This window comes from Callithrix jacchus, chromosome X, assembly GCF_049354715.1.
Source record: "Callithrix jacchus isolate 240 chromosome X, calJac240_pri, whole genome shotgun sequence".
Classification (NCBI taxonomy): Eukaryota; Metazoa; Chordata; class Mammalia; order Primates; family Cebidae; genus Callithrix; species Callithrix jacchus.
This window is the reverse complement of record NC_133524.1, coordinates 19,470,912-19,484,788: the sequence shown is the minus strand read 5'-3', so window position 1 is coordinate 19,484,788 and position 13,877 is coordinate 19,470,912. Positions and strand designations below refer to the sequence as shown.

General features: G+C 42.6%; 1 protein-coding gene across 40 annotated transcripts in view; it reads left to right on the top strand.

Annotated features, from left to right (window-relative positions):
- Positions 1-13,877, top strand: part of ADGRG2 (adhesion G protein-coupled receptor G2) — a 131,551-nt gene that overhangs the window by 114,777 nt on the left and 2,897 nt on the right. For 35 of the 40 annotated variants that reach the window (XM_035288468.3, XM_017968726.4, XM_035288466.3 and 32 more), the window contains 6 exons: positions 531-652; positions 2,601-2,869; positions 5,722-5,821; positions 6,714-6,997; positions 9,934-10,035; positions 11,025-11,177. In XM_035288468.3, the coding sequence (XP_035144359.1) occupies positions 531-652; positions 2,601-2,869; positions 5,722-5,821; positions 6,714-6,997; positions 9,934-10,035; positions 11,025-11,177 (1,030 nt within the window). The remainder of the gene's footprint in view (positions 1-530; positions 653-2,600; positions 2,870-5,721; positions 5,822-6,713; positions 6,998-9,933; positions 10,036-11,024; positions 11,178-13,877) is intronic. The other 5 variants (XM_078362866.1, XM_078362849.1, XM_078362852.1 and 2 more) reach the window with 1 other exon arrangement.

Here is a 13,877-nt window from a genome sequence, read left to right as displayed (position 1 = left end):
TAACTAGAATTCAGATTAGGATGGGTAATAAAAATTGTTTAGTTTGCAATGCACTTGAAGATTTTTACAAAACACTTTGATATAAATGCTCTTATTTAATTATCCCAACAGTCCTGCAAGATAGGTAGAATGGGGAGTTGCTACTGTCATTTTATTAAAATCAGAACTAAGACTCATTTGTTAGATCATAGAACTAAGAAATGTAAGAGGCAGGAGCTAAATCACAGTCTTTAGCCTGTCAGTCCAGTTCCTTTCCATTGCACTATAATACAGTGATCAAGTACATGGGCTTTGGAGTGTGCCAGGCCTGAATTTGAATCTTCGCTTTTCTACTTTCTGTGTGTCCTTGAGCAAGTTACTTAACCTCTCTGTGTCTCAGTTTCTTTATCTTTACCTGATAGTAATAATTATGCCTACCTCATAGGTTTGTTGCGTAGACAATGAATGGGTCCCTAGAATATTTGGTAAATCATAAGTCTTGAATTTATTTTAAACTATTTGATTATTAAAAGCAATGTTTCATTTTCCAGGACCTATCTAGGACATCTGTGCTGCCTGCTCAAACGATGGCTCTGACGTTTATTACGTATATTGGTTGTGGGCTTTCATCCATTTTTCTGTCAGTTACTCTTGTAACCTACATAGCTTTTGAGTGAGTATCCACAAGTGGAAATTTGAATCTAGGATTCAGTGCTCCCCTCCATTGCCCACATTTATTAATAAGGCCTTTCCTCAGCCTGCCTTATCCTGTACACCCAGCTAGTGGAGCACCTGTGTATCAACTTCATGAGACCTTTTTGGTTTATATGCTTGTGTCCTCCCACTAGTCTGTAGACTCACTGAAGGCCGGGGTTGTGTGATAATCATCTTTGTACCCCAGAATGATGCCTGGTACCTGTGAAACAGAAAGAGGGATGCGGCCGGTGCGGTAGCTCACGCTTGTGATCCCAGCACTTTGGGAGGCCGAGGCAAGGTAGATCACGAGGTCAGGAGTTTGAGACCAGCCAGCCCAACACAGGGAAACCCTGTCTCTACTAAAAATACAAAAGTTAGCTCGGCATGGTGGCGGGCACATGTAAATCCCAACCACTCAGGAGGCTGAGGCAGAAGAATCACTTGAACCCTAGAGGCAGAGGTTGCACTGAGCCGAGATCATGCCACTGCACTCCAGCCTGGGTAACAGAGCAAGACTCCATCTCAAAAACAAAACAAAACAGAAGAGCAATGTGAAAGAGGGATGCAGGCCCTGAAACCCAGGGACCTACAATCTGAAATAGACCACAGCACAATGTACAGCATAAGGACTACATTTAATAAATTCAATTTTTAAATTACACCAAGCAAACACAAAAGATTAAATACATTAATGGGTGTGGGGACGGAGAGAAATAAGGTCATAAAAGTTTTACTGAAAAAAAGAGCTACTCAGTGAGTGTAGCGCTGCAGCAAGAACGCCATTGGCTCACCAGACAGGTCCCTTTAGTCATTTTTGGGGGGTAATTCCAACAAATCCTAATGGAAAAGAAGGACATAGTCATTTTTATTGCATTAACTAAATGAAACAATATGTAGGTTCTTGGATTTCGATTTTGGACACTGATCAGGAAATGTAAAAATTTCTTTTCAGTGCCAAAGTTAGGGTCTAGCTGTGACTACAGATCTTCTAATGGGCCTTTGGAAATATTAACAGTGAGACTAAATAACCCTAAGGCCAGCTGTTACTCAGAATGACGTCACCAGATCTAATTCTGCACACATAAACATGAACATGCCATCAATTAGCTGGCTTTTCCTATGCTATCACATTTAGCTATAGTTTAAACTCTTCTTGCCATGATCTCATTTTACCTAATAACATACAATAATATGGGAATCTGGGTACATTTTTAAGATCTGAATATAGCAGCCTTTATAAGAAGCAGCACCAATGCTTCTGGAAGTAGTTGGGGAGAAATAGGATGGGTGTTCAGTAGAGTCTACTGTAAACTATTTAAAAGTATGGGTCAACAGTCAGCATGTAAAAGGTCTCATAGAAATACAGACACAAATTCTCCTTATGGTTATCACAGATGATTCTGTTTAGATTTTTCCTTTGCTGTTGTTGGTTTTAAGCCCCGCCTCCCCATACACACACACACTCAGAGAGGAAATTTATGCATATAGACGTTTACCAAAGAATAAAAATAAAATTGCTTAAAACTCAAAGAGCCTGACAGATATGCTTACATAAGGATTGGTGCTGGGCGTGGTAACTCATGCCTGTAATCCCAACACTTTGGGAGGCCAAGGTAGCAAGACTGCTTGAGCCCAGGAATTTGAGACTAGCCTGGGCAACATGACGAAACCCCGTCTCTACAAAAAAAATACAAAAAATTAGCAGGGTATGGTAGTGAGTGCCTGTAGTCCCAGCCACTCAGGAGGCTGAGGTGGGAGGATCACTTGAGCCTGGGAGGCAGAGGTTACAGTGACCTGAGATCAAGGCACTGTACTCCAGCCTGGGTGACAGAGCCAGACTTTATCTTAAACCAGGAAGAAGGTGGTGGGGGAGGCGTGGTTGGCAGAGTAGAATGCTAATTTTTGTTCTCATCCTTCCCTTTTAGAAAGATCCGGAGGGATTACCCTTCCAAAATCCTCATCCAGCTGTGTGCTGCTCTGCTACTGCTGAACCTGGCCTTCCTCTTGGACTCGTGGATTGCGCTGTATAAGATGCAAGGCCTCTGCATCTCAGTAGCTGTATTTCTTCATTATTTTCTGTTGGTCTCATTCACATGGATGGGCCTGGAAGCATTCCATATGTACCTGGCCCTTGTCAAAGTATTTAATACTTACATCCGAAAATACATCCTTAAATTCTGCATTGTTGGTTGGGGTAAGTTTGCCTGCATGTTGCTGGACTTTCTCTGTTTTTCTCCAGTGCTTTGATATGTAAGCAGGTGGAAACGATGAAGCAGATCACATTCAGCAAGGTCCTAAGACAGCCTTATATTCTTATGTGTGCCCTGCCCAAAGAGCAGCTTCATCAAGTCTCCTTCCAGGACACCTGTGTATTTCCTCTGGCTTTGTTATGAATATGAAATTCCTCAAGGTTGAACCATGAATCCTCTTGGTATCTCCAGGAACTAGAATTTGAGGCTGGCACAGAAGGTGCTCAGTATATTGAAAACATTAGCTTGGTGCTAAAGAGGCCAAACTCTCAGTCCCTGAGCTCCCGGCCAGCCTCCTCTACTTTGTGCCTCCCAGATATCAAACATATATGACAGTATGCTCAGAAGGGCAGAGTGAGAGAATGTACACATGAAACCCACTGTAACTTCACTGCCACGCTGGCACGAAATGTCAGATTGTGCAGCCTATTGGTGGTAGGTCACAAGGCCTTAGACTCCCCAAAGATCTTGAAGATTTCTTCATTCAATCCCCAATGTAGAAGCCTCCTCAACCCTTAACTCCACCTGACTTATCCTTGACTAAATATAATCTAACTTCTGCTTTAATACTTCTATTACTGGAGAGCTCATTACCTTACAAGGCAGCCAATAACCATCTCCTAAAGCTCTACAGTTCTGATTTTCCATTAAGTTCTGTCGGCTCCCTGGTGGCACTTACCAGGGGTCCTGGTTTTGCTCTCTCAGGCAGAAAATGGTAAGTTGTTATCTCTTCTGCCAGACAGTCCTTTAGATAACCCACAAGTAGGCTGGGCGCAGTGGCTCACGCCTGTAATTAATTCCAGTACTTTGGGAGGCTGAGGCAGATGGATTACAAGGTCAGGAGTTCAAGACCAGCCTGGCCAAGATGGTTAAACCCTGTCTTTACTAAAAATACAAAAATTAGCTGGGTGTGATGGCAGGTGCCTAAAATCCCAGCTACTCGGGAGGCTGAGGCAGAGAATCACTTGAACCCAGGAGGCAGAGGTTGCAGTGAGCTGAGATTGTGCATGCCACTGCACTTCAGCCTGGGCGACAGAGTGAGACTTCGTTTCAAAAAAAAAAAAAAAAAGATAACCCACAAGTAATATAAAACAGTATGTATAATCCCCTATTTTTCAACATATTTGCACACAAGTGACACCATGAAAGATAAGCCAGTGAGGTGAGCCAGGCAGTCATTCTAACCGTAGGTAAAGAAACTGGCTCCAAGTGATGATGTGATTCCCCCCAATTCACAAAGCTAGAGAACAGCGAGCCTGCATTTCTGCTTCTTTATCTGCAGCCTTCTGCCATCACCCACCACCAGACTCCCTCTATTTTCAGGCTAAATATTCCTACACATCAGGATTGCGAACACGTCACCACTCTTGCTGCCTGCCTTGTATCTCATGTCATTATGTCTTTGTGAAGCACAACATCCTCTCCCTGCTCGTCCCAGAAAGAGAAGTCACTGCTCCAGATACTGGGTGTGGATTCTGTCTTCTTTAGAGAAGGCTGAAAGTCAGATTCCCTTGTTAAGTACAAGTTCCCCTACCCCCAATATTTTATTTTTAACAAAGTGTCTCACTTAGAAAATTACCATATGTCAGGGTCACCAGAAGGTACAAGCACAAAGGCATTAAATGAACTGTTAGATTCGAGTTTACCAGGCACTGCGGCTGGTCTGTGACAAGGAATTGTTTTTTTCTTTACCAGAGCCTTGAGATGGGACGTCTGCTGGTCAGCGTGCAGAGTGTGGGTGGTGGCGTGGGGCTGGGAGGTGATGGTGTGCAGCTGTGAATAGGATTCTTTCCCCACCAAAAGCCACTTTAAACCTGGGGGAGACTTCTCATTGTAGCTTCCCTGAAGGGAAGTGCCCATGGGCTCTGGAGAGAGCCGGTATAGTGGCAGTCACCAACCCCTGAATCAGCCAGGACAGAACCCTCCATCCTTCACCGGGTCTCAAAGTCCTCAAATTGGGGACTTCTGGTTTCATAATGAAAGATTTTCCAGGAGTTTCTGACTCTTAAATGTACATTCCAGACATGTATAAGTTAAAGGCACAAGCCTTGGTGTGGTGGCTCATGCCTGTAATCCCAGCATTTTGGGAGGCCGAGGTGGGCAGATTACCTGAGGTCAGGAATTCGAGACCAGCCTAGCCAACATGGTGAAACTCTGTTTTTACTAAAAATACAAAGATTAGCTGGGTGTGGTGGTGCACGCCTGTAATCCCAGCTACTGGGGAGACTGAGGCACAAGAATCGCTTGAATCTAGGAGGCGGAGGTTGCAGTGAACTGAGATTGTGCCACTGCACTCCAGCCTGGGCAACAGAGCAAGACTGTCTCAGAAAAGAAAAAGGTGAAAGGCAACACTGGCAGCTGTAACAGATTAGCCTTGAAATCTCAGCAGAAGATTATTTCTCACTCACCTGCAGTCTAGTTGGCAGGGGTAGAGGAGTCCCTGGTCTTGCAGTTATTCAGGATCCAAGCTAGTAAAGACTCTGCCTCCAGGTTGCCCTAAGTTTCCAGGGAAAGAGAGAGTAGAGGGTCTCACGGGAGGTTTCTATGGGGCAGGCCTGGAAGTGGAGCAAATCACTTGTGCCCATATTCCATGGGCCCAAAGTGAGCCATGTGGCCACGCACACCCAGCTGCCTGGGAGGTTTGGAACATCTAGTCATGTATCAAAGAGGAAAAGAAACCAACTTGGTGAACAGCTAGCCAGTCTCTGCTACAAGATGTAAATAGGATGTGAGTTCTAGTCTTGTCACCCACTTTGGTTATTAGAACTCTGTGTGACCAGTGTTTCCCATCTTCCAGGGGTACCAGCTATGGTTGTGACCATCATCCTGACTATATCCCCAGATAACTATGGGCTTGGATCCTATGGGAAATTCCCCAGTGGGTCACCGGATGACTTGTGAGTACAAAGCCCCCTAAGGGAATGCTAAGTGAACTAGAAAACGGAGGACCTAGGCCCGGTGCGGTGGCTCACACCTATAATCCCAGCACTTTGGGAGGCTGAGGTGGGTGGATTGCCTGAGATTGGGAGTTCAAGACCAGCCTGGCCAGCATGGTGAAACCACATCTCTATTAAAAATACAAAAAAAAAAAAAAAAAAAAAGAAAGCCAGGCATGGTTGTGGGTGTCTGTAATCCCAGCTATTTGGGAAGCTGAGGTAGGAGAATCGCTTGAACCCGGGAGGTGGAGGTTGCAGTGAGCTGAGATCATGCCATTGCACTCCAGCCTGAGCAACAAAGTGAGACTCCATCTCAAGAAAGAAAGAAAATGAAGGATCTAATCAGCATATTGACTCCTGCTCTCATCCTAATAAAAGCCAGCAATATTTCACAGCAGCCGTCACAGTCATATGGGTGAGAGAAGCTAGCTGGAAGTGCCGTGTTACTCTTCAAGTGATGAATTTGGAGGAGCTATTCTGAAAAGAAAAATGAATTAGGAGGAACTATTTTGAAAATATTTTCATTAGCCTCTGATAAAATGACATTCCAGTTAGATTAATAAAGACTCACGGAACAGAGTTGCTAGGATTTACAGGGGCAAAATCCTGAATGTTTAAAAAAAAAAGGTTTATTTTTAAAATACTTTAACTCACCAAGTGTCCTCACATAAACTCTTAGATTCTTTTCCCTGGAAGCTATAAATGGTTGTAGAGAATAGCAGTTTTATCATTTTTTTTCTCTTGTACTGGTAGAAAATGTTTCAGTAAAATGTAATAGATTCATTATGTCTCTTTGAACTCTAAGTCATCAGTGTAATGTGTTTTCCCTTGTTTCCCCCCCCACCAACTCCAGCTGCTGGATCAACAGCAATGCAGTGTTCTACATTACGGTGGTGGGATATTTCTGTGTGATATTTTTGCTGAATGTCAGCATGTTCATTGTGGTCCTGGTTCAGCTCTGTCGAATTAAAAAGAGGAAGCAATTGGGAGCCCAGCGAAAAACCAGTATTCAAGACCTCAGGAGCATCGCCGGCCTTACATTTTTACTGGGAATAACTTGGGGCTTTGCCTTCTTTGCCTGGGGACCAGTTAACATGACCTTCATGTATCTTTTTGCCATCTTTAATACCTTACAAGGTAATCTTTACAGTATTAAATACAAACTGAATGATCCCGGTTGAATATAAGAATATAGCTACTAAGAGAGTACAGGCATGCCTTGGAGATGTTGGGGTTTGGTTCTAGACCACAGCAATAAAGCAAATATTGCAATAAAGTGAGCCACACAAGCGTTTGGTTTTAAAAGTAATGTTAACGCTAGCCTGTAGTCTATTAAGTGTGCATTTGCATGATGTCTAAAGCAAATGAACATACCTTAACTTAAAAATACTGTATTGCTAAAAAATGCTGACACAGACACAAGGTGAGTACATGCTGTTGGAAAGATGGCGTTGAGAGACTTGCCAGACGCACGGCTGCCGCAACCTTCAATTTGTAAAAAAAAGAAAAACAACAACAAAAAAATGCACTATCTGTGAAACCCCATAAAATGAGGTATGCTTGTATATGCAAAGTAGCTTATTTATTGGCTTAAGATATTTTCATTTAAAAACAGGTATATCGTTGAGAGGGAGCGCTAGGGAGGGCTTTGAGATCTTTGGAGGAAAGGTGCTCGCTAAATTCAAGAAATGGTACTTTTTGTTTTCCTCCTTATTCTTCATTATCTCCTTAGAGAGACCGTACTGAGGGGAACCTGCCAGGAACTCTTTTTGAAAAAGTCAATTATTCTTCCTTCACTTGGTTGTTTTTAAAAACGTATTCACATAGCACATACCATGACTGTGGCTCTGGGGGTCAACACTCTCACCTCCTAGGTCAGAGATTTGGAGGCAGTGAGAAATGGGAAGGCAACAGGCAGACCCGAGTGGCAGCAGTCTTACTTGAAGGCTAATCCCAAGAAGTTACTGCCCTGGGACACTCGGTGGGAAAGAGAGCGGGCTCTGTGTGTCACCATCTGCTTCAGATTTCCCATTGGTCAATGAAGCCCATTCATCTTGGAACCCTGATAGTTGTACTCTTTAGAAAATTACTAATTCTTTTAGAGCAGTGTTATGAAAGCCATGTCTGCTGTTAATTTTTAATGGAAGTGCTATGACATTAAAAGTCCAGCAGGCCAATAGGTTTACATGACAATAACAATAATTCACTGTCCCTTGGTTTCCTTCAATTCCAATCCTCTTTTTTTTTTTTTACAAAATGGGGTTTCACCATGATGGCCAGGCTGGTCTTGAACTCCTGACCTCAGGTGATCCACCCACCTCAGCCTCCCAAAGTGCTAGATTACAGGCGTGAGCCACCACGCCCAGCCAATTCCAGTCCTCTTTTGGGTGCTGTTGAATTGCCTTCTCATTAGCTCGTTTGCATCTTTCCTGTTGCTTTTGCTCCCATGTTGTCCTTCTATAGTTCTGTCAGGCAGTAGATCATCTTCTTGGTTTTCAAAGAAATCCCAGCCTGAGGTTAAATTCAAATGCCGAATTTGGTTGTTGGTTCTTATTTTAATTTGGAAGAGGCCAGCAGAGATGCTTGTTTAGCTATATATGGTTATTAATTTTTACTTATAGCAGTTCTTCAATGGGTATATCCAGGTGTTACGCTGCGTGGTATTACATACAAAACCAGAAAACATGAGCAAGTTCTTTTTAAGGGTCTTAGGAAGTTTTATTTGCCAACCATGGTATACTAATAGATACTTTAAAAGAAAAAAAATATATGCCCACATCAGCTCATTTTCATCATTGACATGAAAGCAAGGTACCCACCCTCACATGTTTAATGTGGAAATTGAATCTGCCTTTTTCTTCATTTCCCCAGATTATCTCATTAGAATATGAATGGATAAAAGGAATAGAATGTATTGCTTCATCTATACAAGGAAGCTAACCCTAATGCACAGGGTTTTTGGGGTGGTTAAATGTATATATAGGTTCTGATTTTGGCCTCCCTCAGATATGCTGTTTCTCTCCTAATGCAACCAAGGGTGGACACCCAGTGTGGCAAATGAGTGAAGCTGTGTAATGTTCAGACATGGATCTTGAGGATGGGCCAGGTACCCTACTAGAAGCAAAACTGTTTTGTTTGTTTGTTTTCTGAGGCAGAGTTTCACTCTGTCACCCAGGCTGGAGTGCAGTGGTATGATCTTGGCTCCCTGCAACCTCTGTCTCCCAGGTTCAAGTGATCCTGCTACCTCAGCCTCCCAAAGTGCTGGGATTACAGGTGTGAGCCACCATGCCGGGCCCCTGGTATTTTTTAATGAAGGTTTAAAGTGAATAGATTGGGGGTTTTTAGGCAGAAAGCAGAGAACCCAGAATTCATCCATTCACTCAGCAAATATTTATTGGCAAAAGCCTTGAGGAGTGGCAGTGATGGGGCTGGGTGGGGAGCCCCGGCCTGCCTTGACTGGGCACCCCGGTGGGTGAGGGGTGGAGCCCCAGGGCTCCTTCAGGTCTTTAGCTTGCTCTCTATGCCAGCACCTGGGGCAGGTCAGGAGGAGGCAGGCAAGTAGGTGAGTGCATCCCTGTACTGCCTGGGTTTGAGTGAGGGAGAGAGATCCAAGCAAAGGACAGGGCAGTGGGCTGGAGAGGAGGAGAGAGGGAAGGGAAAGATGTGTGGAGGAGATAGCATTTGGCAGATCTTGGAAGCGGATTCTAAATTGGGAGGGAGAGAGGCAGGAGCCTAGGTTCAAACTGGGATCCTGAGTAGATGGCTTGTAATTCCAAGATAGGGAAGGCCGAAGACAGAAGGTGGGAGGAGACAGTGAATTTAATTGTGGAAATGTAAGGTTGGGATTCCTTTTATCATGTAAATATCTTGATCTCACCAAGATTTTTGAAAGGTATTCTCCCATGCCTTTTGACAGCAAGCTTTCCTAGGACTCGACTTTTTATTCAATTTGCAAAATTTCACGTTGCCCACAGCTACCAAAGAATTTATTAATATTTTTTTGTGCAAAGTGAGCTTATGACATTCAGCTAATAGCTTGGAATTTATTGTGGTTTTTGTTTTTCCCTCCTTAGGATTTTTCATATTCATCTTTTACTGTGTAGCAAAAGAAAATGTCAGGAAGCAATGGAGGCGGTATCTTTGTTGTGGAAAGTTGCGGCTGGCTGAAAATTCTGGTAAAGATTTACCTTACTTTTTCTCTTGCTCTGAAATTTCAAGGAAAATATTGTATAAATTAAGATCTAAAGCAAATCAAATCTAGAAAGCAGTGAATTCCAGCAAATCTGGAATCTGCTCAACAGAAAATATTGTGAACATTAGGGAGAAAAAAAATCTAGTGAATTAAAAAAGAATTATTCATATCTGGGAATTTTTTGAGCAATAAATTTATTGGGCTGGCTGCCTCTTGAATGAGGCAACAATGAAATTTTTAGAATTTTCTATTGATCATGCTTTTCATTTCCAAAAATAATTTTTAATATTTACCTTGGTAATTTAAAAAATCTCAACTCAGTCCTTTCTCCACAGGTCCTGCTTGTCAGCTGCTTTACTTGTTAGTAAGCCAGACTTGGGATATAAGCTTTAGCATACATTTGGTTGTAACATACATTTGGTTATTTTTGAAGTTATTTTCACTTATGCCCGGTTGGGTAGTAAAGCACATAGCTCATTTTTTTAAGGAAAATGAGAGAAATAAAGTGCTGTTTGAAAAGCTATATTCCTTTTGCATGAATACCCACCTTTGCAGTATCTGGGGGACATGGGAGTCCGTATTCAGAAAATGGCAGTATATGTAGTTCAGTCATTTTCATGGACTGAAGAACAATGAGTCATTACAATACAGACTATTTGTGTTCTTGTTAGGACAGTGTGAGGCTCTGAATTACTACCTAGTTCTGTGGATATTTGTAGACATAATCAAATTAGCTTGGCCTTTAGTTCTAGGAGAATATAGGTTACTTTTAACCACACAGTCATTTGAAGGATAAATGTAAATAACCCAAATGAAAATACATGTTATCATGCCAACTGGTGGAAGGTGACTTCTCCATAAGATCCCGAAGTGAGGACTCAGGTGCTTAGGACTTATTACACTGTGATCTGTCTCTTGCATTTGAGCTTCAACATACTGCCCTGTTTTTCTGTAATGCTTATTCTGCTATAGACTGGAGTAAAACTGCTACTAATGGTTTAAAGAAGCAGACTGTAAACCAAGGAGTGTCCAGCTCTTCAAATTCCTTACAGTCAAACAGTAACTCCACTAACTCCACCACACTGCTAGTGAATAATGATTGCTCAGTGCACGCAAGCAGGAATGGTATGTATATCTCAATATAGTATTTCTCAAGCTAGTGTTTATTTTTGAAAGTGTTTTTTTCCTTTAATGGCATTTTGGCTAAGCAAAGTGAGTAACTATTAATACATATATCACTAGTGGATCGAAATGTGGTTCCCTTAAAAAAGAGAAAGTTTATTAATCCAAATTTATTTATTATAGAGCAAACATTGGAACAACTATCTTTTTTTAAGATTTGGTTTTTCATAATGGGATTGATGAAGACATAAAAATTTCGACATTTTAAATCCTCACTCAACTATTGTCCAAAGACTTCAGTACTGTGCTATTTCTGTGAGAGTAGTACCTAAAATAGCTGATAAGACTATGCAGTTTTTATTACATCTGTCATAATATACATGTTCAACACTTTTTTTTTTTTTTGAGACAGTGTCACTCTTGTTGCCCAGGCTGGAGTGCAGTGGTGTGACCCACCTCTGCCTCCTGGGTTCTAGCATTCTGCCTCAGCCTCCGGAGTAGCTGGAATTACAGGCAACCGCCACCATGCCCAGCTAATTTTTGTATTTTTAGTGGATACAGGATTTCACCATGTTGGCCAGGCTAGTCTCGAACTCCTGACCTCAAGTGATCTGTCCACTTCAGCCTCCCAAAGTGCTGGGATTACAGTTGTGAGCCACCACGCCCAGCCAACACTTTTAAACCTTCCTATTTCTTGCTTTTCATGTTTGTTAATTCTTTCCTACAATGTGGCTGTCTTGTGACAGTACCCAAATCCCCATGAATATGTCAAATACTGGAAGATGACTTGTGACCAGTATTGGTGACCATATATGTGACCAATATCTCAACAGATATTGCTGCCGTGCCTCCTTTACTCATTAATTCTGACATTTCTAGCTAAAACTTCTGTTACATTTTCTTTCTTTCATAAGACCAGGCTGTTCATTACTCATAAAAGCTTACCTTATCTATTTTTACCTTCTCTTGCTTCTTAATATATATTTTGCATTCTTATAAAAACATAAGCTTTGCCAGTAGAGTTTCTCCTTCCATGGAGAATTTGCCTGTATTCATTGTTTTAGGATGTTAGTTCTTTTCATGACTAATTCAAATAAATCTGTGAGAAGGTTCATACATCTACCAAACAGTTTTCCAATTCCCCGAAGATGGGAGGTCCTGCTGGTTTGTCTAGACTTTTTTTTTTTTTTTAGACAAGGCCTCCAATTGCCCGAGCTGGAGTTCAGTGCTGTGATCACGGCTCACTCAGCCTCGACCTCCCAGGCTCAAGTGATCCTCCCACCTCAGCCACCCAAGTAGCTGGGACTATGGGAGCATGCCACCATGCCTGGCTAATTTTTTTTAAGATGTGGTCTTGCTGTGTTGTTCAGGTTGATCTCAAACTCCTGGGCTCAAGCAATCCTCCCGCCTCAGCCTCCCAAAGTGCTGGGATTACAGGAGTGAGCCACTGCGCCCAGCCTGTCCAGGCTTGTAAAATACCATAGCATGCCTCAAAATCAAGCACAATTGACATTTCGGGCTGGATAATTCTTTTTTGTGGAATTGCAGGGCATTTAGATAGAGTCCAGAGTCCTTGGACTCTATCAACTAGAGCCAGTAGCACCCTGCCCCCAGTTATGACAACCCAAAATGTCCCCAGATACTGCCAACTGTCCCAGGGGTGTGGGGGCAAGAAGGGGGTAAGATTGCCTCCAGTTGAGAATCACTACTATAAAAGATGAGAAATACTTGCTGTATATAGCCTTAGCTCTTTACTGTCGATACGAAAAAAAAGCTCTGGGCTCTACACCAAATAGCTCTATCAGGAATGATTCAATGGAGGTAAACAGAGGAGAGGCAGTGACGATCACAGCAGGTTAGTAAGTTAGCATGAGAAAGCAAATTGAAAGGAGAGAAATCAAAGGCACTAGCTGGGTCATCAAGAACCCTTAGAATCACAACTTGTGTTTGGGGCTCTAAATCCATAAACCAGATTTTTCCATATTCTGGAAAGAGCTCAGAGATAAAGCCTCACCTGCTTAGCTCGATCAATGTTGTCATCCTTTGGGAAATCAGATGTGACGGAAACAGCACATTTTAACACAGTCGTTTAATACAGCTGATTTGACACAGCTACTTTTAATGCCTGACAATGAGGGTGGGGGTACATTGTAAGGCTGCCAAAATGGCTCAGTGTTTGATATTACATAATATGCATGTCAGATAAACATCCCTAACTCCTCAGTCCTCGCCCCAGCGTCTAGGATAGATGAGGAATGGAATTGGCAGTTTCAAAAAAGAAAGCTAGGGCTGGGTGCAGTGGCTCATGCCTCTTATCCTAGCACTTTGGGAGGCCAGGGCAGGCAGATCTCCTGAGGTCAGGAGTTTGAGACCAGCCTGGCCAACATGGCAAAACTCCATCTCTAATAAAAAATATAAAAATCAACGGGAAGTGGTGGCACACGCCTGTAGTCCCAGCTACTCAGGAGGCTGAGGCAGGAGAATCACTTGAACCCAGGAGGCAGAGGTTGCAGTGAGCTGAGATCACACCTCTGCACTCCAGCCTGGGTGGCAGAGTGATACTGTCTCAAAAAATAAAGAAAGAAAGCTAGAAGTTTATTGATTTGTTTATTATACCAGGCCAAATTGTTCTTGTGCCAAAATGTCCTCAAGCCAAAATGCCTAAATTCAAACAGCCGCCTATTTGATCTGTGTCACAGATGG